The following is a 23,332-nucleotide window of genomic DNA, read 5'->3' as shown; positions in this document are numbered from 1 at the left end:
ACCAAGAGGGGTGTTTTGGATGTCTGGACACCCCCCTTGAACCGTGTAATAGGAAATTTATATTTAATTATATTCAATAACTATTGAAAAAAAATGTTCAATCTTTTTTTAAATTTATAATGTTAACTGCCGTCATAATTTATTTTTAAGTATCATTAGAAAGTATTGTTTATGTTCGACAAGATGGGTTGAAAGGCACGACTCGGTAGCAGTGTTTGAACAACTTCTTCCGTCTGTACATTCGTGTTTAGAAGAGATGACTAGTTGGGTAGATAACGCAACATCAGTTAAGCTCGTATGTTATCATTGTCTCAAAAAGAATGTGAGTTTAATGTTGGTCATATTGTTTTAAAAAATATATTTCAGTACACAGTATCTTTATGTATATACTTACAAAAACCTAACATAGATTTAATTATTCAAGCTCTCGACCACATTGATAATGTTGTACGTCAATTACATGAAGTTAGGAATAATGTCAACAACGAATTTTCAAAATACTTTGTTGAACTTCAGAGAAAATCAAATGATTTAGATTTTGAAATAAAAATGCCTAGAATTACAAACAGACAGACTTATAGACAAAATATTCCAAGTAATACGGTTCAAGATTATTTTAAAGTTTCTTTATTTATAACTTTTTTAGATTCAATCATAAGTCAGTTAAATGACAGATTTATTAATAATAAAGAAATTATTCAAGGGTTTCAAATGCTTTTTCCAATTGAACCTCTTACTAAACAACAAGAAAATTTGATCAAAAATTTGGTGGAATTTTATGCTAATGACCTGGAAGATTCATTAACGGTTTTAGTTGAAGTAAAAATTTGGCATCATCAAGTTTTCAAACTACGGCTTTAAACCAATTTAAAAATGGTTACTACAATTGAAGTAATCAGTAATTGCAATAATGCCCTATATCCCAACATTCATAAGCTACTGACAATTCTTTTAACGTTACCCGTAACATCTTGTGAAGCCGAGAGGTCATTTTCAACTTTAAAGCGAATAAAAACATACCTCAGAAATTCAACAGCAGACAATAGATTAAATGGTTTAGCAGCATTGAATATTCACCGAGAAATTAAAGTTGATATAGATTCCGCGGCCGTTATAAAAGAATTAGCAAAGAAAAAAAGACGATTAGACTTTGTAATTTAAAATTTATAATATTGTTATAAATATAATAATTATTAATTTTGTAAACTTCTTGAAAATTGCTAAAATTATATGTAACTTTTATCTAAACATACGTGATATAAATTGTTCATTTAATAAAACGTAAGACGTCAGTAGTGCATTCAGAAATAATTATGGTGGTGGTTTGATTCAAATCGGTTGAATGAAACAATATCATAGGTAAATATTAAATAGTAGTCCTCTGAAATTTTCTACTCATTAACTTTACAAAAAATAATTAGGGGAAACTGTATACGCTACTGGCGGACACCTCCCTTGAAAAAATTCTAGTTGCGCCACTGTATTGTACATATTATTTTGATCTTTAACGTCAATTGGAATATTAGGTATATTGCAAGAAATGTGATTTTAGTACTGTTATAATACTGAAATTTAATAAAATACCATATAAAAAAAAAAAATTAATCAATTACCGCTCGATGAATATAAATGGTAGTGAAATTTAAAATGAATCAAAAACAATAGTTTTGCTAATCAAATTTGAAAAATTACAAAATTTATAAAATAAAACAAAAAGCTGGTACCAATGTGGATGTCGCTCTACTGTACAATACGTTACAAGTGGGTCACAGTAATGGATGGTGTTAAATTTGAATTCAATAATATAAAATCATTTTATACGAAAAACGATTTTGAGCCAAGGCGGTCTGTCAACCTATAAATTTACTTAGTAATTTAGTATATTTGATAATATTATTGTGATTAAAGTACTTTCTTTTACTTCTAAGCAGTACTACAGTATGTTAAATTAATTTTGGTGTATTAAATATAACAATATACTCTAAAAGTTTCAAATACCTACCCTCGAATAATATTTTAAGATTACAACAAAATAACTAAAAACATTTTTCTTGGTTATTTAAAATGTAATTTCGCCCAAATTTGAACATAAAATAACTATAAAAATAATTTGTTCGAATTAACTTTAGAGATTTTTTGGTTACAGGAGTAACTACTTTTGTGCAACTTTGTTTTAAATTTTCGATCCTTAACTATAAAATTTAATCATACAAATATTTAAGTACGAAATAATTTGTAAATTTTCAATTTGATAAATTTTGTCAACATTTGAACTTTAAACGCTTATAAAACAAAATCACGCCTTTGTACTTTTAATATTTTTCAACTGATATTGTAACAATATATCAGGAGCCTTATATTAGATTTTCAAGCTTTTTGATGCAACAAATATAATTTTATTAACATTTATAGAAATAAAATTTAATTAAAAATTTAAATTGTTCAAAAAAAACAGCTAAAAAAAGAGTCAAAATATTTTGAATATTTTATCAAGTATTTGAATTGATAAAATAAACATATGGTGTAAATTCAAGTATTTACTGTTATTCGTTTTTGAAAAACAAGAAAATCGCTATTACATGAGAAATCGGGCGAATATCCCATGTGGTAAAAATTTCAATATCAAAAGCGCATAAGAATTTAATTTGACTTTCCGGTAGACATTTATTTTTTTATAAAGGTAGACTAACTTATGGAGAATCTTGTATTAATTTTAAAATCTTAGATTTAAACATAGAAAACTATTTTTGAATTTTAAACTCAAATTAATTTGCACATTTTCGTTATTTCTAAGTACTTATCAAAATTCGAACTTTAAATGCTTATAAAAATAGGTGTGATTATGCATTTTAATATTTTTCAACTGCAATTGTAAGGTTAGGAATATATTAGGAGCCTTACATTAAATTTAAAAAAAAATATGGATAATTTTATAGACCTTTTTAAAATATTTAAAAAGTAGTAGGTAGTTAGAAATATTTTCGAAGTTATAGATTCTCAACTTCGGGAGAACTTTGGTGAGATATGTAATTGGTTCTCCAAGTATCTTTTGATGATCATCTGATTCCTATACTAATAGGTACATACCATCAAAGAATTGAAAATTACCCAGTGACAGTGGACTGGAACCAGGATATTGCACTTTCCGCCACTCCTACTCCTGCTATACCAGGTATGTGAAAGTGTACAAAAAAAATTTGCATAATAAAAATTGGTTTTTTAAATTTATATGTTATTGAAACACATTTTAAGTTGAGACAGCATCGTCTGTGATATTCCAAAAAACTATGAAAAAGCCATCAACATCCGAGCCCTATGTGGAGTAAAGGAGTATATAATTACTGCGTGTTGCTGCCGTGTTATTTTTTAATTTTAAATAAATAAAACATTGTTATCTGTCATATTATAATGTATTATGATTAAATTTGATATCCATGTGAGTGATTATTGCTATCATAAATAATAAATAGTTATGGTTCTCCAGACAGAAAAACCAATGCACCATGTACCTTTATTTAGCACAGTTTTACTACAACTTTCTGATTATGATGTATGTTAAGCAACAATATGTGTCTGTTTTGTTTTTATTATTTATGTTGTCATTCTATAATCAATGTGACCACACAGAAAGATACTGTTTTCACTTTCCCTAGTCTAAAAATTATATTATTACATATTGTTATTTTAAATTATCTTTTTATCTACATAGTTGAGTGTGGTTCTTTTACACATAACACATATTAATATTTATCAATTTATTTAAGTTAATAAACTACAATCATCTAATATTAAATGTGTTAAAATGTCAGGTTATGTAAAAATAAATAAGAAAAATAAAAAATTGCAATTAGAAGTCGGATCGTTTTTTAAATCAAACCAAAATTATGTATAACAGACTCGGCAAGTACTTATAATTATTGTTTATATTATAATTGAATTGTTGCAGATAATAGTTTTCTTACATTTTCTAGCCTTTGTAAAACAATAACTACATTTTTTCATAGTATGGTTTTATTTTCCATATATATTTTTTTATGAATGCGAGAACATAATTCAATGATGCGAATAAGTTCAACATGCTGCATCATAATTATTGTTGTACAACCAAAGTTAAATATGTTATTGGTTATCATAATTCTTATTGAACACATATTATATAGATTATAGGTGTATTGTGTATGGTACATGTAAAATAGTTTAAAAAAGGATTATTTAATACTTTATTTTCCGTTCTTCGAGAATTTTTTAGCATTTTCACTTTTCATGCTATTTTACCAATTTTTGGTGCATGCATTCATACATTGTACGAACTTTTAGTATAAATTAGAAAATTCAAAATAGTATATCAAGATAAATATTGTTTTCATAATATTTGCATTAAAAGTTTTTAAGAATCTTTCATCCATACCAAATGTTAATCGATTAAACGCCAATATCAATAGAAGAGAATAAGGAATAATAAAAAAAGATAAGTATGAGTAAATAATTCGATCTTTAATACAGACACGTGGGTTGGAAAAAGCTCACGTAGGCACAAAACTCCAGACCAAAATGTCGTAATAATATGTAATAATGAATGACAATTATTAAACTGATAAAACAATAATAATAATAATCATAATTGATTATAAATATGTAGATCAGAAGAAAATGACAATCATATTATGATTGTTGGATGAATCAAATAAAAATTCATGAATAACAAGAATAACAATAATAATAATTAAAGACAAACAAAAAAACAAACCAGCCAACGCACTTTCATATTAAAGAAAATAAATGCTTTTTATAATTAAATACAATTTGATTTGTTTTCATTTTTCCCGGTGCAGACCATGGGACTCCTTTATGGTGGTACTTGACTATACGGTAAAATTAAAAAAAATCTTCTCTTGCATAGAGCAGATAAAATAAAATAAAAATGGTTGATTCTAACAGCATGCAGCTGCTCCTTAGAAGAGAGTTACTTTATTTGTAGTTATTGTATTTTATTGGCTGGTAGGTTTAGTATAAATTATAGTGGCCCAGCAATCTAGGCGGAAATTGACTATAATGGAAGTAGCAATGGCACCGACGTTGTAGTCTTTACATAGGTAAAGCCATTTACATATGTCAAATACATATGTTAGGGGTGATCCATTTAACATAAGACACCCATTATTTCAGAAAACACTTAAAAGTATTTTGTCTACATCAAATAGTACATTCAAGTCATTACAAAACAATATTTTTTACAATTTTTTTATCGTTGTTATTTTCAAATTGATTATCCTTTTCATTGATGACATACATTTTTAATTCTATATTCCGAAGCAGAATATTGTTTGAAGTACTTCGATCTATAAAATTTGAATTTTTATAGTTAATTATACTAAAAAGTTGTTTAACTCCGTATCGCCGTCCAACTTAAAATATATCTGATAATTCATAATCTACTGTCAGTAGTAATATACTTATATAAGATTTGATTGCATCAAAGTACTCAACAAATATTCAGCTTTAGAATAAAAAAATTTAATTTGTGTTGTCTTTAAAAAATTTATAATTTAAAAACGGTTACGATAAAAAAATACATACATTTTTAGAAAATTGGTTTTTGAATCAATGAGTGTGTTACATTCATTGAATCACTCAGTATAATTATAAAGTTATTCAGTTAAAGGTGATATTATCTTTTTTCATTAGGTTACAGATGTAGTTTTTTAATAATTATTATTATCGATATACAGGTGTATAAAATAATTTTGAAAAATTACAAATTCTTAATACTATAATAGTTTATATGGGTATATAATATAAAAACCACTAACTGTCCGCAATTCAGTCCATTCTGCGGGCTGAAATGCCGGACATGACTAGATCAGACTGTCACCTCTACCCGACTTCAGTCTTCAGGGAGCACGAAATCCATGCCGGCTGGCTGTTCGGTCCTGTTGCCTCAACTGTTGCAATCGCCGTTGGATAATAATCTCCTGCAGTTCGATTTGCCACAACACGTTTGGCAGCTCAACATGGTGATAAAAGTATATCATAGAATGCTGTGGAAAAAAAATTAAAAGAAATATGTTTAAAACAACAAATTTGTACAGTCGTGGGTAGGTCCACGAATAGGCTACATGTATATTATATAGATTATAGGTACACTCTCAATAGGTACACCATATAAATGTATACTTAGTGGGTTAAGTGCTTAACCTACAATTCAATTCGAAATAAGAAATCTAATAAAAAACAAAATCAATATGCTCATCAATAATTGATAGAAAAATGAGTTAATTATTCATCACTAATAAACTATTATATTTTTCAAAATGTCAGTTATGAATATCAATGTATCATAGTTCATAATACATGTTATCATAATTTATAATTAATTCATCTATGAAAAAATAGCAATGTTTACATAAAACATTTATTCGACCAAATCAATTTTGTTATTTTGATTCAATTCAAAGACTAGATAATTTAAATTTCACTAAATATTTATATGAGCATTTTCATACATTATATAATTTTAAAAATATTTTGACTATTTTTTAGTTGTTTACAGATATGAGAAATTTGAAAAATTAATGAGAGATTCCTCATAAGTAGTCACATAGCAGTTAAAAACAATTAAAGAACACGGGGAAGATTTTTTTAAAAGCATATTAGAGCTTGTTAGAATGTTATCAAAATCACCAAAATCAGCAGACTATTATTTCGTAGTTACAAACTGACATAATGTTCAGTTTGTATAGCTTAAGATTGAAAATTTGAAACAAGGCTTCTCATGCGTATAATTCGTACTATAACTATAACATATAATAAATAAATACAGTTTTTTTTATAGGTATTTTAAGTTTAAATTTGGACAAAATTATTTTCAAATTAATTGTTATAATAATTATCTATTCAATCCATATCGTGAAACAATAAAACCAATGGTTACAATATAAATCCATTTCAAATTACCAGTATAAAAGACCACGAACAAGCGAGACTCATGGGTCTATACTGGCCGTCGAACCGATAGTCGTAAGCATAGAACGCAAACAGGTACAGATAGAAAAATCTGGAACAGATACATAATTACATAATCAATTTACATAATATATTATAGTTATACACATAGAAAACAACATGTGCCTATAAATATTAGGATATATAAATATACCTTATTAATACTATCTAACGAATAAATACACCTAGAGAGCCTAGATAATAAGAGAGTGGCCAACTCGGTGATAACTTTCTATTGGTCAACTGCTATCAGTCGCCCTGGACGCCATTAATCGTCCAAATATTTAATATGTATTATAGTCAAGATACGAAATATGCATTATAAATTATAATATAAATAATAATATTAAATTTAATTAATTTGCAATTACATTTTTATGCAAATAGTGCAAGACAAGTTATATTTTTATTCCAACCTAACATAGTTTGTAATATTTTAATAATAAATATTATTTATATTTGTGTCATTGAACCATATTGAAAATAAGTTATTAATTAGTATCTATTAGGTTCAAAATGAATATTATTTTTCTAGTGCATACCAACTAAATTTAATTATTTATGATATTGTGTTAGAATGCCTGGATGCTGTGCTTATGGTTGCTCTAATCGATCTGAAAATGGCTTCATATTAAAAGCCTTTCCTAAAGATAAGGTGAGGCGTGCCTTGTGGGCATCAACAGTAAAAAGGGACAAGTGGAAGCCAACAAACAATTCTTATCTTTGTGAAGTAAATATATATATTTTCAACTTATTTTAAAGAGAAGGCAATTAAAAATATAAGTTTAGAATTATAATCATGACATGATACATAATTAATGTGTTTATCTTTAACACATTTCATTATTCAATATACCTAACAATAAAAATATAATAATATTATTTAATAAACTAAAAAATAATTAATGAACAATCTTTTGGCCTTTGAGGAAATGAAATACTAACAGATTATAGTTAAATATTATTATTTAATTTTATTTAGGTATTTATTAAAAATAGTTACTTTCAACGTAAATTACTATGAAATTAAATGTAAAAATATATTGATAGGTATTAGGTATGATAATTATAGGTACCAACTTTAAGTTGTAATTAATTATAAGGCTGTCAGTTACATATTTTTATTTTAAAATGTATAATTTTTTTTATTATTATTGAATTGTTATTTTTATTTATAGTCATTTTGATGAAAGCCAATGGGAAAAGGTTAGAGTAGATGGTAAAAAGAAATTGAAGTTTTCTGCTGTCCTTACAATTTTTACTCATCAACCAATCAAACCAATTCAAAAAACTCCAGTAAAAAGGTTACAGAAGTCAACTCTAAGTCCGATTAAACGAGCAAAATCTAATATAACTGAACATTCTTATGCGACAAGCCAACAACATTTGGAACCCTCCATTGATAACCCACCAAGTATAGATAATACATATACAGACATTAATATTATTCCTAAAGACACTTTAGAAAAAGCTAATCTTTTAAAACAAATTGAATATTAAAAAAAAAAAATTATCAAAACAAGGCCAATTAGTACACAAGTTACGTCAAAATAATAATCACAGTCTTAAAATGAATTACACACAAAATATTAAATACGCTACATTTGCTAAAACTTTGAAATCATTTTTAAGCGACAATCATATAGCATCACTAAGTGTTAAAAATAAAAAGGGGTTTAAGTGGTCAAATGCCTCTATTAAAACAGCATTACGCTTAAAATTTGCCTGTGGATCAAATGGTTATGAGAAACTTCTTGCACAAAATAACCCTTTACCATCTCTTAGAACAATACGTCAAAAATTACAAAAAATATCATTTTCCAGTGGAATTCTTGAAGATCTATTTTACTAGTAAAAGTAAATAGTAAATAGTAATAGTAAATAGTAAAATAGGTTAAAATGTATAATACAATAATAACAAAATATATTTACAAAATGTATAATTAATTAGTACCTACTAATATATATTAATAAATATACTGAAATTAATATACTTGTCTACTGTATTAATTTTTATTTATATGTAAATATATTGATTTGTTTAAAATAGTTATGCTGTGAGTAGGTACATAATATATTCTATAAGTTCAAAATTAAAGTTAATTAATTATTAGTCTAATAATTATCAAGTATTATATTATGTATAGCACATGCAATGTATGTAATTATATGGTTATTATAATGTAAATATATAAATATAAATCTAGGTTAAATCATATACTGAGGTAATATAAAAAATATTAGTATATTACATTTTAAGAAGCTGTGTTGCGTTTCAATAATCTTTGCTCTTCACCAAAATGTAGTTGCCCTTCATCATGACCATAAACTATGTGTACCTAATTAGTATAAAAATGTATTAAACTACAAGAAAGAAGAAAAAGAACCGAATGGTAAGATTTTCAGATTACGAAATTTTGAAAAACATATATTCAAAAATATAAAGCACGGAAATAGTTTGGACGAAAAATGGCCGCTATCAATTGAGTTGGCCACTTTCTTATTATCTAGGCTCTCTAGATACACCACTGTTAGAATAATTTATATATATAAAAATGGAGCCAAAAATGTATAACAATTCATCAATTGAGAACGGCTGGGCCGTTCGGGGTACATTAAAAATTATATATGTCAAATATACATCAATGCATCAAAATAGTATGTTGCTTAACAACAATTTATTTTTGTTTTTTTTTTTACCTATTATACATACATACTACATAGGCAGTTTTATTTTTAACCTTCGAGATGCAATAACGCGCATGCTCACATACCAGACATATACAGCATGAATTGGAATCGCAGAAAAATGTAATCCTGGTGTATTCATTACAATTCCTGCCCACTGTCACTGTAGTACCCTGTATAATTTTAAATTTGATGTTAAGTACTTCTTAGTATAGGAATCTGATGATCATCAGAATATATTTTTGAAAATCCATAACTTCAAAAATATTAGCAACTATAAACTAATTTTTACCCATTTAAAAAAAGATCTGTTATATTAACTATATATATTTTCATTAAAAATCTTAAAAATAATAATGAATGAAAGATCAACATCAGATAATTCAAAGTAATTTTGTAAATGTATGTAAAAAATAACTGTATTTTCAATTTTTTTAGATTTTTCAGTTACAGAAAAAACTGCTTAAGTGGAACCTTGATTTAAATTTTAAATCTCTAGTTATAAAATTTGAAAATAGTATACATTTATTTAACCACAAAATCATTTTCAATTATCAATTTGATAAATATTGTCAACATTTGAACTTAAAATTATCATTAAAAAAATCGTGCCTACGTATTTTTAATATTTTTTTACTGCTATTGTAACAATACATCAAGAGTCTTATATTAAATTGTCATGCTTTTTGACCCACCCAATAATTTATAACTGACATTTATAGAAAAAAAATGAAAATTTCCGTCAACAGCTTAAAACGAGTTAAAATATTTTGAATGTTTTATTAAGTATATGAATTGATGAAATAAATATATGGTGTAAATTTCAAGTGTCTACATTTTTAAATTACAACAAAATAAGAAAATCGCTAAATGAGAAAACGGGTGAGTATCCAATCTTGTAAAAATTTGAACTTCAAACACTCATAAAAATTTAATTTGAATTTCCGTGGAAATTTTTTTTTGATAAAAGTATACAAATTTATAAAGAATCTTATATTACATCTTTAAATCTTAGATATAAAAATTTTAGGTATAAATCTTAGATATAAAAAGAAAAGTTTTTATAAATTTCTAACTCAAAATTATTTGCTAATTTTTGTGATTTTTAAAAATTTTGTAAAAATTCTAATTTTAAACATTTATAAAAAATCATTGTATTTTTAAGCTCAACTTTATTTTTAATTTCCACTAACAACCACATACGAGGAATCTTGTAATACATTTACAAGATTTTTGATAGAGTGAAAATTTTTTTATCGACATTAATTTTAAAAAAACAAATAATAATCGAAAAATTTCATATGCCTATAAATAGTTCAACACAAGTCAAAATATTTTGAAAATTGTATGGTGTATAGAAAATCCTAACACAAATATTCTGTAGAAATTTCATGAATCAAAATCAATCAAAATCAATCAAAAACTGGTTTTGCTAAAAAAATTACCGATTTGCCTGAATTATCTGTTTGTTTTTCCTGTCACTTTTGAAAACTATGGGAAATTTTATATTTTCACCTCCCAGATGGACCAACTAGATTCACTTTCCTACCAGGAAAGTTGCTGTTAAAGAAAATCGAAGCACTTTTACTGCCCCAAACCGTGATGCCTAACACATTGTAAAATCAATATATTCACCGCTCAGGATCTAAAATAGATTCAAAAATGCCATAGAAATATTCTCATTAATACTTTTGTAAATAAAGTTTTTTACTACCATAATTTAAAAAATTGATATTAGATATAAATAAAAATTATATTTCTAATAATCAAATGGTGTACTTATGTTAAAAAATTAGCTATATCCTCCTCACTCCCACATGACAAAATCATTTGACCGACACTGCCGTCGAGAACATTTTTGATTAAACAACCATTTATTTTATGGTATAGTTTTGATTTGTACTGTAATTTGTAAAAATTGATGGTAAAATTGCAGTTTTATACTTTAACGTGGCCTGGTGCTTAATATTGTTTTAAGGAATCTAGAACTATTTTTAACATTTTGAGGGATACTTTTATTTACATTCACTTTTATATTAAGTTACTTTTTTCATGAAAACTAATTATCATACCTTTTCATTAAGGCTTAACTAATAACATAATATAAGAGGTCTTCATACATTTTTTAAATGTATATAATTGTCTTAATTACAATAAGTACTTCAAGTATTCAAGTAATTCAAGTAAACAAAAAAAATTGTTTTAATACATTTTTGTTACTTACACGTCATTTAATCATAAATTGTTTCATAAATTTGATAAGTAGATAGTTGTACTTATTAGTTATTAATTATTATGTTATTTTGATACCTATTGAAATGTCAAATATAAAAATAATGCAAAACACTTGAGACAGTTTACAATTTAGAACTTATTTAGAATAAAGAATAAAATAAGAAATAACATAAAAAGTATTTCATACTTCAGACAATATTTTTTTTTTATATGCATATAAATCTATGGAATTTATAATAGGAAAAATAAATCAATTAACGTAACTTAAAAAAAAAACGAACTTGTGAAGTTAGAAGTTACTTATGAAAATAAAAGCAACTCAATAGGTAACTAAGTTAAAAGTAACATAACTTTTAACCTAACTTAACCTTAGGTATAATAGGTGGATACTCACTTTGGCCAATGCTTTTTCGTAGTCGGACACTGGGTGAATGCTGCGTAGTACATTTCAGCCGTTACGACGATCAACATGACGTAAAACAATGCATCAAGATCTTTGAAGTATAACCATATTAATGAGACTAGGCCTGTCAGAAATATAAATAATAATTACTATTCAAACCACAGTAAATAAATAAACTAATTGCATATAGTCATTAGAGATCAAAACCCTTTTATACGCTTTTGTCGACCTTATTATTATTGGCACAGTATAGAACTGAACAACAATGCAGGATACAGCACACACAACGTTATCAATTATCAATTTCAGTAAATCCTTAATTGTTAATGCATAGATAAAATTATATTTGTGTGAGATGGACGTTGTGGAGTTAGTGAACTCCAATGACGTGTACAACGTTTGACAAAGTTATAGTAATAATAATATTGGGCTGCGACAAAAAATTGTTATAATTTATTTCACTCACCCATAAAACCCATGAAACACGCATAAAATTTCAATAGACCAATTTCCCCTGGAAAAATAATAAGCAGCAATAAGTAAACAAAATGCAAAAAAAATGTAGTACATATTATTATTTATTTATTACCGTTAAAATGGTTTAATAAATAATCAAGGGAAAGAATTAGTTGATAATTCAAGTACCTCATGTACAATGAAATCAAAGACGTCTGAAATCAAAAAACAATTACAAATGTTTAACTTGGATACAAATTACAAACCAGTACTTTTTAAAAAAAAATCAGGAAAAGCAAAAAAGTTATGGAAAAGTGGACAATTTTAAACAAATCTTTAGAATACAAGTATATAGTTGCCGACAAAATAGTTGTTATGTTGTTGTTGTAATAGGTACTAAAAGGAGTATTTATTTTATAGACTAGCATTTTTCACAATATATTTATGGAAGGATTTCCGACACAATAAATTTAAAAAATATTTTATTTTATACACAATAACATTTTTGTTTTTATAAATGGTTAAAAATCAATTTTTTATGTAATATATGAAGAATCCAACAATCATTTTTTAGTTAAAATTATAATTTTAAATCCTTAGCACTCCGCTGAATGTATTGATTTTATAAAAAAGATTGTTTTTTCCAGAAAACGTCAGAAAAACTAAAACATATCAAGAAAGAATTTTTACTCAAAACCAGTTTTTAATTACTAAATGTTAGTATAAAGATTTTAAAAAAAAACAAGATAAAATTTTAGAAATATTTAAATTTTTTTGAACTTTTTAAAGATATGAGAAATATTTGATATATTTTAATTCTCTTCCAATTATTGTCGATCAGTAACTTTTTGCTCACTCAAAAATACATAAGCTATTTAAATGTAAAATATTAAATAACTATTTTTTCTCAAACGATTTTTGATATTTTGTTTTATGTCCGAAGATACACTATTACTAACCCGAAGATAGGAAGGTTTTTTAAATTTTTACTACAGAAACTCAATACATTTGTTAGGTTATTCTATGTACATATATCATGGGTTTATATTATTGTTGTTTTATTTTTTGTATCAATTTACAGTTAAGCCAAATTGCGTCACCAGCACCCCTTAGCCTTCTCGGCGGGTTTCCAAAAATGTTTATTGAGCGCAAAGCGTCCACAGAAGAAATTTAAAAATAATAAAAGATACATAAGTATGATAAATACATTTTAAGTTCAAATTCGTATAAAATTCATCAAAGTGAAGGGGGGAGAGTTTATACGGTGTATAATATTAACAAAAATTACTTCACTAGAAAAACTCTCAGGTCTTGAATTGTCAAATTTTGATAACTATATTGTCTATATAATAATAATGGTATAGAATTATTTGTAAAATACACTTAAAATTGTCTTATTTTTAAGTATAGAGAAATAAATATTTTAAAAAAACAGAGTTCAATGCGACCTGTATTACCTTTTATAAGTTTAAAAATAATGATCAAATTTGATTGATTCTACAGGACAAGATCATTATTTCTGTAAAATGTATTATTGTTAACAAAACTATATTGGCATCGAGAGTCTTAAAGGTTGATACAATATTCAATTTTTATAGTTAAAGATTAAAATTGGTTTTTCATAAATAATTTATACCGTAACCAAAAAATGTATGAACACAGTTTATTCTTTTTTAGGATATTTTAAGTTCAAACGTGGATAAAATTAAATATTTAAACAAAGAATAACACTTTTAGTTATTTTATGGTAATTTAAATATATTATTCATAGCCACCTACTTGAAACACTTGAAGTATATTATTTTAGTTTATACACACTGACATTTTCAAATTTAAAAATTAATTCAATCTACTGTATTACTAACAAAAAATGTTAATACTTTAATAGGTAGCTATAATCTTATAAAATATAATTATAGTAATATAAGATGACAGTTTACAATCAGAATCGTTTCTCATATACAATGATTATGTATCATTAAATTCAAAAGTAACACATCCATTACATTGATACAATCCCTAATTTACAGTAGAGATACAGATTACATAAAACTTAAATATATTTTAATTAATCCACTAACCCACTCACTCAATTTTAAATGTAAGGACCTAAATTTTAAAACTTTAATGCACAAGATTCCTCAAAAGTTTTTTTTATTAGAAATTAGACATTTTTATGAGTGGTTGAAGTTTCAAATTATGACGTCATTGAATATTCAAATAAAAAATATATATTAACTATTCATCCTCAACAATTGTTCTTGTGATTCAACAAATATTTATTTGTAGGGACTTGAAATTTTTGCAACTATGTATTAACTTTACTTGATGATATTTTAAAAATGTTTAGATTAATTTTGAGTTATTTATATAACGAACCTATTCACACAATCCAACAAGTCTTCTTCAGAGTTAACTTTTAAGTTAATAACAGTTGGTAATTTTGTATGAAATAACATTATTTAATTAAATTAAAATTTAACACATCTATTACAGTTACCTACTTAATGACTTCATATTATATAAATGTAATACATGGCTCACATCCTTGAACCCCTTTGTGTAAGGGCTACTACTCAAGATAATAGTTTTTTTAGTTAAGCTGTATATTATAGTAAACAATAATTTATACAAACAATCACAATCATAATGAAAAACGAAAGAATGTATGATGCTCTATCCCTCTGCGTTTTTCCCATAACTGTGCAATGTTTCCAGGTAATGACATTTCTGAAATGTAAAACAATAATAATATTTTCTACATTAGGCAAAGTAATAAATTAAAATTATTTATAGCAAGCTATAATTCTTTATAAGAAAGACTTACCTCAAAAATCCTCTGTTTTCTACAAATTGAGCCACAGCTTTAAATGAGGCGTATAGTAATTCGTCATAGCCAATAAAATTTTCTAAAAAATACCGACTCAACGAATTTCCAAAACACTTGTTCTGTGTAGGGTCTAGAGTTACAACCATTACTGGAATTCCTAACCCATCTCTAGCATCGGACGACAAAAACAAGTTCTCGTCATTCAATGAATACTCGACAATGTAATTTTCGTAAAATATTCCTAAAAAAGAACATTATAAAATAATTGTATGCATTTGTATAGATAAATCCCATTTTAGACCATTTCAGAATTCATTGAATATAGGTAGGTAGGTACTTATACTTTGTTCAAGTTAAGAAACGTAATCAGTGGTTGACTAGTACACGGGGGAGTGACAATATTACACACCATATTTACAGATAATCTTTCACTGTCAGAACTAGGGCTGAGTTCTGAGGATAAATGGGTCACCATCCTGAGGTCGAAGATAAACCGGATATTCTGTGTGGCCCTATTTTGAAGTCCTTTCGGGCGATTAACTGCTGAGGGGACTAGTCTTCAAAGAAGCAGAAGAGACATTCAGGATCTTTTACAAAATGGTAAAGGAGATCCTTACCCTTAAGAAAGATGAAGAGAGGGTGAGACAGGAGGCCAAGGCTGTCAGAGTAGCTCAGTCACACATGGGATCCAAAAGTGGCTGGATCAAGCACCAACTCGAAAGAGGATACTCAGTAAGTGAATGTCTAGGACATGTAGCTAAGACCGGTCCGAGACGATGGCTTACAAGCAATGGTGAATGAAAGGTCTAAGATTGCCCATCATAGAACTTTGGACAGTAAAAAATATTGTGAGTGAATAAGTCAGAACATTGTAGCTTAGCTAATTGCTAAGGATTGTCTACAATATATACCAGCGTTCATTGAGAAAAGTAGACTTTGGTCTCATAAGAGCATATCAAAGTTGCATACATTATTTACTTAATAAATCACACTACAAGGGCGCCAAGCAATATTCAAAACACCTCTCATGTAGTAATTTTACATAAAATAAAAAAGGTATACAGATAATAAACAGAGTTGAGAAATAAATAGGTGTTGCCAGACTATGGCAAAAAACTGATTGACTATGATTCTTAACTTGACCAGACCTTTATCCAGGCCAATACCTTTACTGTCTTTCTCAATAGGAGGTAATGTGGTACTTGTGGACTGGTGAAACGAACAACTTTTGACTCCCAATACATCTGTAATATAATTATTTGAACACTGAAAAACATAAACATATTATTTTGTAATTTTGTCTATTAGAGAAAACGAAATAGTACAAATACCTCGGTAACGTGAAACTGTGGTGGAACTGTTATTTTTTCTTTTTCATCTACATAACAAATAAAATAAAGAAATAATAAATATAAAAGCTAAACAAATGAAAAATGTTATATACACTGTGCAGCATGTAGATGTATGTTATCAGTTAGAATATACTTATAGTGCAAAACCTTGAGTTGTCACAATTAAATAGTATTAAACACTTTAGAAACTACAAAATATATTTTGTGATAACTGCCGACCATCTAATTATTGTAAAATAATATTATGATTTGTGAAACTGTTATAACAATTAAAAAAATCTATAAAGTTTAAACTAATACTTATTTTTTCTGTACTCACAAAACAAATTCATCACAAACCTCTGCTTAAAAAAATCCTACGGAGCAAAATATATTGAAAATAATGTAAAATAGCTTATTATTTATTAACAACTACCTACATAATTTTTATATTAAAAATACCTATTGATAAGTACTTAAGACTATCTAAGACTGGATAAATTATTTGAAACAGAAGTTTTCAAACTATAGGTCCTATTGAATTTTGTAGTCACCAAAAATATTAGATTTTTTTTTAAATATATATATAATGCATAATAAATTATATAGAAAAAATACACTATATTAATATACTATATCATATTGCAAATGGATTTTCAGATCATTTTATATTATCAAAAATAAATGAAATTGATATTGAATCAATTGAAGAATTTGCTAGGGATATATTACCAGATCTAATAGACGAGGATGAATATTCTGAATATTATGGTATATTAAAAAAAAATTTTAACAGGATATAAAAAACTTTTAATGTGCATTTCGGATTTCTACAAGGAAAAGTTAGCTAAACAAAGCATTACTCAACTTGTACCAAATAAAACACCAAAAGGTAAAAAAAAAGTAATAGTATACAATCACTCAATGTAGATGATGTAGAATGTAGATGATGTACCTTCTTCAAAAAAGTGTAGATTGCAAATTTTAAATGTGGATTTACCAACAGAAAGAGCTATTGTGTTAAAAATAATAACTGACTGGATGCAAATGCAATGGATATATTTAATGATGAAGAGCTAAATATAATGTTGCATATTGAAAATAAAATTATTAATAATACAGACGAAGATGAATCAAGTAATAAAAATGATATTATTGAAACAGTATTATGTTTTGTATGCAAATTACAAGTAAAAATATTGAAATTAGCAAGTGCAGGACATCCAAAAATATGGGTATTTTCAAATTTTTATAAACATGTGAAAATACACAAAGCAAAATTAACTAGAAGAGAAGAAAAGAATAAAATACAGACCATTGATAAATTTATTAGTTGTGTGCCTAAAAAAACATCAACAATTACACCATTGACCAACCAACCAGAATTAATACCAAATATTGCAAAACCATCTAGTTCAAATGAAACTCAACAGGATTTTCATGAACGCGGAGTTATTGAGGCGGATAACTCTTATGTTTTAATTGTTCCAACGCCTAATACATTCAAAGCAGTTGTTAATACTGAAGTTGAAAATACAAAGTCTGAATCAAAATGGGAATAGTCAAGGAATCGAAATTATTGGTTTCTCATCTGATGGAGATACACGATTACACAAAGCAATTACAAGGTGGATCTATGTGTACTAGAGAAAATAATTTAAATGTTGAAACAGCAAATGATTGATCTTGGTTTTCAATTGGTCATCCACCAATCGTATTCAAAGATGAAACTAACCGAGAAATATACATTCAAGATACTGTACATATTGGGACCAACTTCAAACTCGATTTCTCAAACCTAATATTGTTGTTCCAATGGGAACCTACTTTGTCTCTGTAGATCATCTTATGGAATTAACGAGAAGCCATACAAAAGATAAACACTTATTAACCATGACTGACTTTAAACCAGAGGACAAAATGAATTTTCAATCAGCTCAAAAATGTGCTTTACTAAAGTTTTAGAAATCTTAAGTCAACTTCCAGGTACAAATGCAACTGTAGCATATTTAACTATTATGAACTATATTTTAGCATCTTTTTTAGATAAAGAATTAAATATTGAAGAGAGAATATATAAAATATAGTTTATTGTTTTTTTTTTTTGAGAATCTAGAAAGCATGGTTAAAAAATAAAAAAGAGTACACCATTGGTAATACCTAACTTTATTACTAATAATTGTAATAGTTGTGTTGAAATTAATGCGCATTCTTTGATACGGCTAGTAGTAAAATTTAGAGACAATACAAATCTAACTCTTGACATGTTTACAATTTGGAATTTCAGCAGTCAAACATGTGAACAATTTTTTAGAGCAACTAGATCTCTAACAACAACATTTTCAACTGTAGTAAATTTTTCTACGAAAGCCATTATTTCTAGGCTAAAACGTATTGAAACTATTAATACTATAAAAACCGAATTAAAAAATGCATCTTCCAGTATTAGTTTTGCTCGAGAAAAAAATACAAAATACATACCACCATATATTAATTTTGCTATTTATACTGAAAATAATATTGTAAGTATGATAAACAGGAGCTGTGATGATGCTAAAAATATGGCAAAAAATCTTGGAATGAGTATAGATGATGATATGATTATGATGCAAAGACCTCCAAGTATTAAAAAGTCTGTAGATGAAACTTGTACCGGGATAGAAACTTCTGATGAAGAATCATCATGTACAAATGTAGAGTTGTGTTTGGTCCAAGCACCTATTGCTTATTAATACTGGAAAACTGTGAAATGGGACTTAATTTAAAAGATTTTAGTAAACAATTTATGAATGATGATGATTTGAGCATATCTAAAATACCTATTAGTTCACCATTTGTTAAAGTAATATTGGCTAATAAAACATCAATGGTAATTAAAAAATCTTCACTTTGTTGGCTTTTAGAACAACCACGCAACCGAGTAAGTAGTGATAGGTTAAGATTTATTAACACTTCAAATAATAGATTAAGTTATAGACCGGAAAACTCACATCAACCTATTTTCTTTGAAGAAAAGGCAAAAGTAAAAAAAAAAAGGCACAGTGAAGCCAGTATGGAAAAGTCTGCAGAGGACAGTTCTTCATAATCAAGTGACCAACAATTCATTTTAAATGATGACCCTAGTTCTGAAAATATTGAAAGCAGTGATGACGAAAAAAATACAGAGATAATAAATATTAAAGTTGAACATTATTATTCTGTTATATATGACAATGAATGGTAAATTGGACGAGTAATTAATATTAATGAAAACCAATACACAATAAAATTTTTAAAAGAAGAATTGGACAAATTCAAATGGCCTATCAATGATGATATTCAAATTGTACCAAGAAAATATATATTTTATGGACCTATAGAGTTGATAGGGTTCAGTCCATTTGAAATAAAAAGATCAGAGAAGCTTCAAATTATAAAAATTTACTAACAATTAAAATAAAATTATTTTAAGTATTCTACCACTATTACTAAATTTTGTTTTACTTTCTTATTAGGTGCATATTTGCTATTAAAATTGTAATTTTTTTTTTTTTTTATTTTGTTTCTGTTGTTTTTTTTCTAATGTTAAAATTATGTTATGTAATATTTATTGGATTATTTATGATTAAATGAACATATAACAAATAACAAAATATACCATAATCAATAACTATTTGATTTCACCTCTTAGATTTTTCATGAATTTTAAATTTTAAATTTACTATACATAATATAACATAGACTAGGACTCTATGTCTATGCTTTTCAAATTTTCAATCTTTTTTTTCATGAACATTATTTATCCCCAAACATGTAATGTAACCCTACATCATATAAGAATATTATATTATATTACCTATGATCATGAACAACAGGTTATTTGAACAAACATTATAGTACCTATATTATACTGGTAATACACCATAGCTTACATCCAGGCTTACATTGATTTACTTAAATAATTTTGTATAGAATTTTAATATGTAGGTATATATAAAGATATTGTCAGAAGTGCCTAGTATTTAGTAAAAAGTACCTACACAACAAAAGAATTAAAAATAGTCAGTGAAAGTATATTTCATTAACTGGGGTATTATCCGAGGTAGAAGTATAAAAAAATTTAAAGAAATTTAAAGAACATGACATACATTGGTTTATATTTGGAGTTCTAAGTAAGTATATGTAAGTACTGGGAAATATATGGAAATATTGGGAAGTATATGAAAATATTGAGGAGTACATGGAAGTACTGGGAAGTACTGGGAAGTACATGGAAGTACACGGAAATACACATGGTTGGAAGTCTGGTGTTCAAAAAATTAACTAGTGGTTTGCCCCCCTGTTTTGTCATAATGAAAACAGGAACAGAATCACAAAGTGTTGGACCATTAGTACATCGTGCTCCAAAGTTGAAATTAAGAGGGATAACCCCTCTATCTGTTGTTAAAAATAATTATCTCGGTGACTATTTAATAAATTAACAATGCGAATACAAGAGAAATGACTACTGAAATTAAAGCACAAAAAGAAAAAAAGAAATATCACATTATTAATTAGGAATTATGATATTTAATTATCTTGGTGTAAGTTATAGTCTCAACATTTTCTATTATTTATAAAAAAATTTTCATTTTTTACTAATAACAAAGATTCTTGGTGTTATAACTTGAATTTATTTTTTTAAGGGACTAATGTTTGAACTAACATTTGAAAGTCACAATATAATTTTAAATAAGATATTTAAATAGTTAACATTTAATTAAATTGTATAATTAAACTGAAACACAATAAAACCTAAGACAATATTAAAGTGCATGTTAACATAAAATTATGGTAAGTATAACAAAATTAACGTTGAAAATAAAAAAATATTTAATTATTTAGAAAATAAATTAATGTTTACTGTTCTGTGTTCAGACTTTAACAGGTGTATAATTATAATCACTGCTACATTTTACCAATTTACCATTTAAGATAATTCAATATAAAAAAATATTTCATTACTTATTTAAGTTTAGTTTAACTTGTTGAGTCAAATTATTATTAATAACTGAAAGAGTTAAAATGAAGATAGGTTTGAGAAAAATAAGGAAAATAATATTAAATTGTTATATATTACCTATAGGCTACAATGAATATATAAAAATATATTGTATGAAAATACTGATAGAAATATTGATTGTATATACACTTTAAAATTATCTTTCATTTGTTTAATAGAAGACAAACAGATAAATATTAATAGTACAGATATGTCAAGAAACTTTCAGTTCAATCAAAAATGTATAATAAATTAAAAAACTACTACATATTTTTATCGAATTTACTAAATATTTAAAAAGTAGGTAAAAAATTTAATTTTTAAAAGAATGAGTAGCATTAGATAAATAAAAAGTATCCAGATCATCAAATAGAAATATTATCTTTAATTTTAAGAAGCTATAAAGAATACTAATTTTATCTATCCTGATAACACAAGAACAAATAACAACTAAAATAATTTGTATTTAACATAAATTAACATCAACATTATTATAATATTGCTTATTTTACATTTTAACGCAAGTATTTAAGAAAAAAATTATAACTGTATAATATAATTAAATTAATTGAACTTAAAATTACAGTTATGTCTTTATTTCATTAATTTTTTGCTTTGATTTACTTAAAGGCCTTAAGATGTAATTAACTATTTTCAATTAAGTTTCTCCAAAAGAACATTGATATAAATTTATACCATGTTCTGTAAAAATATATTAAAATTAAATGGCAGATTAAGTAGCAAATGAAACAATAACACATACATTTAGCACGCTTGTCGACGCACCGTAGCGGAGCTATCGAACCGTACGGTCTAAGCTGGCTGCGCGACACTTGCGTACGTGCGCCTCCGCGAGAGAAGCTTATATCTGTTTCTAGTGGAAAACGGAAAAGGTGCCTTAACTACGATAAAATAATAACCACTGTCAATTTAGCTGGATTACAGTAATATTTCCAAATAAAACAAATAGCATTATATATTTATCCCGAACATGATCATGCAATGCGTAAAAAGTACTAAAAACCTATGCCTATGTGCAGGGGCGGACTGGGCTGGCGGGAAACCGGGAACTTTCCCGGTGGGCCGCTGTTCAAAAATAATTTGTTATTATTACATTACTTATTACTTAAAATAAAATAGCCAATAGGTATAAATTCAAATGATGAATATTTTATATTTTCATTTTATCATTAAGCTCGTGTATGAAAAATTGTTTACATTTGGTGTTTAAAAATAGATTTTAGGTTTTGGTTCGGCTGATACTCCATCAGGAGTTTGCGTATGATCAATAATTTGAATAATATATTATTTAAGTAATGCAAGAAAATCTTTGCAATCAACCGCAAATAAGCATTAAAAATGTAAAT

The 23,332-nt window shown here is 26.4% G+C and overlaps 1 protein-coding gene across 2 annotated transcripts in view; it reads right to left on the bottom strand.

Annotated features, from left to right (window-relative positions):
* Nucleotides 1-4,753: 4,753 nt before the first annotated feature.
* LOC111031626 (membralin-like) overlaps nt 4,754-23,332 on the bottom strand; it is a 24,405-nt gene continuing 5,826 nt past the window's right edge. The window contains exons 5-13 of one of the 2 annotated variants that reach the window (XM_022311653.1): nt 16,946-16,992; nt 16,781-16,880; nt 15,612-15,855; nt 15,421-15,514; nt 12,918-12,999; nt 12,795-12,842; nt 12,320-12,452; nt 6,955-7,054; nt 4,754-6,038 (exon numbers count right to left, since the gene is read on the bottom strand). In XM_022311653.1, the coding sequence (XP_022167345.1) occupies nt 5,892-6,038; nt 6,955-7,054; nt 12,320-12,452; nt 12,795-12,842; nt 12,918-12,999; nt 15,421-15,514; nt 15,612-15,855; nt 16,781-16,880; nt 16,946-16,992 (995 nt within the window). In that variant the 3' untranslated portion in view covers nt 4,754-5,891. Of the gene's footprint in view, nt 6,039-6,954; nt 7,055-9,254; nt 9,342-12,319; nt 12,453-12,794; nt 12,843-12,917; nt 13,000-15,420; nt 15,515-15,611; nt 15,856-16,780; nt 16,881-16,945; nt 16,993-23,332 lie in introns of those variants that run through there. The other variant, XR_002604228.1, reaches the window with a different exon arrangement.

Source organism: Myzus persicae, unplaced genomic scaffold (assembly GCF_001856785.1).
Source record: "Myzus persicae strain clone G006 unplaced genomic scaffold, MPER_G0061.0, whole genome shotgun sequence".
In the NCBI taxonomy this organism is placed as follows: domain Eukaryota; kingdom Metazoa; phylum Arthropoda; class Insecta; order Hemiptera; family Aphididae; genus Myzus; species Myzus persicae.
Note: the sequence above shows the minus strand (reverse complement) of the source record. Positions and strands in the feature narration are given on the sequence as shown.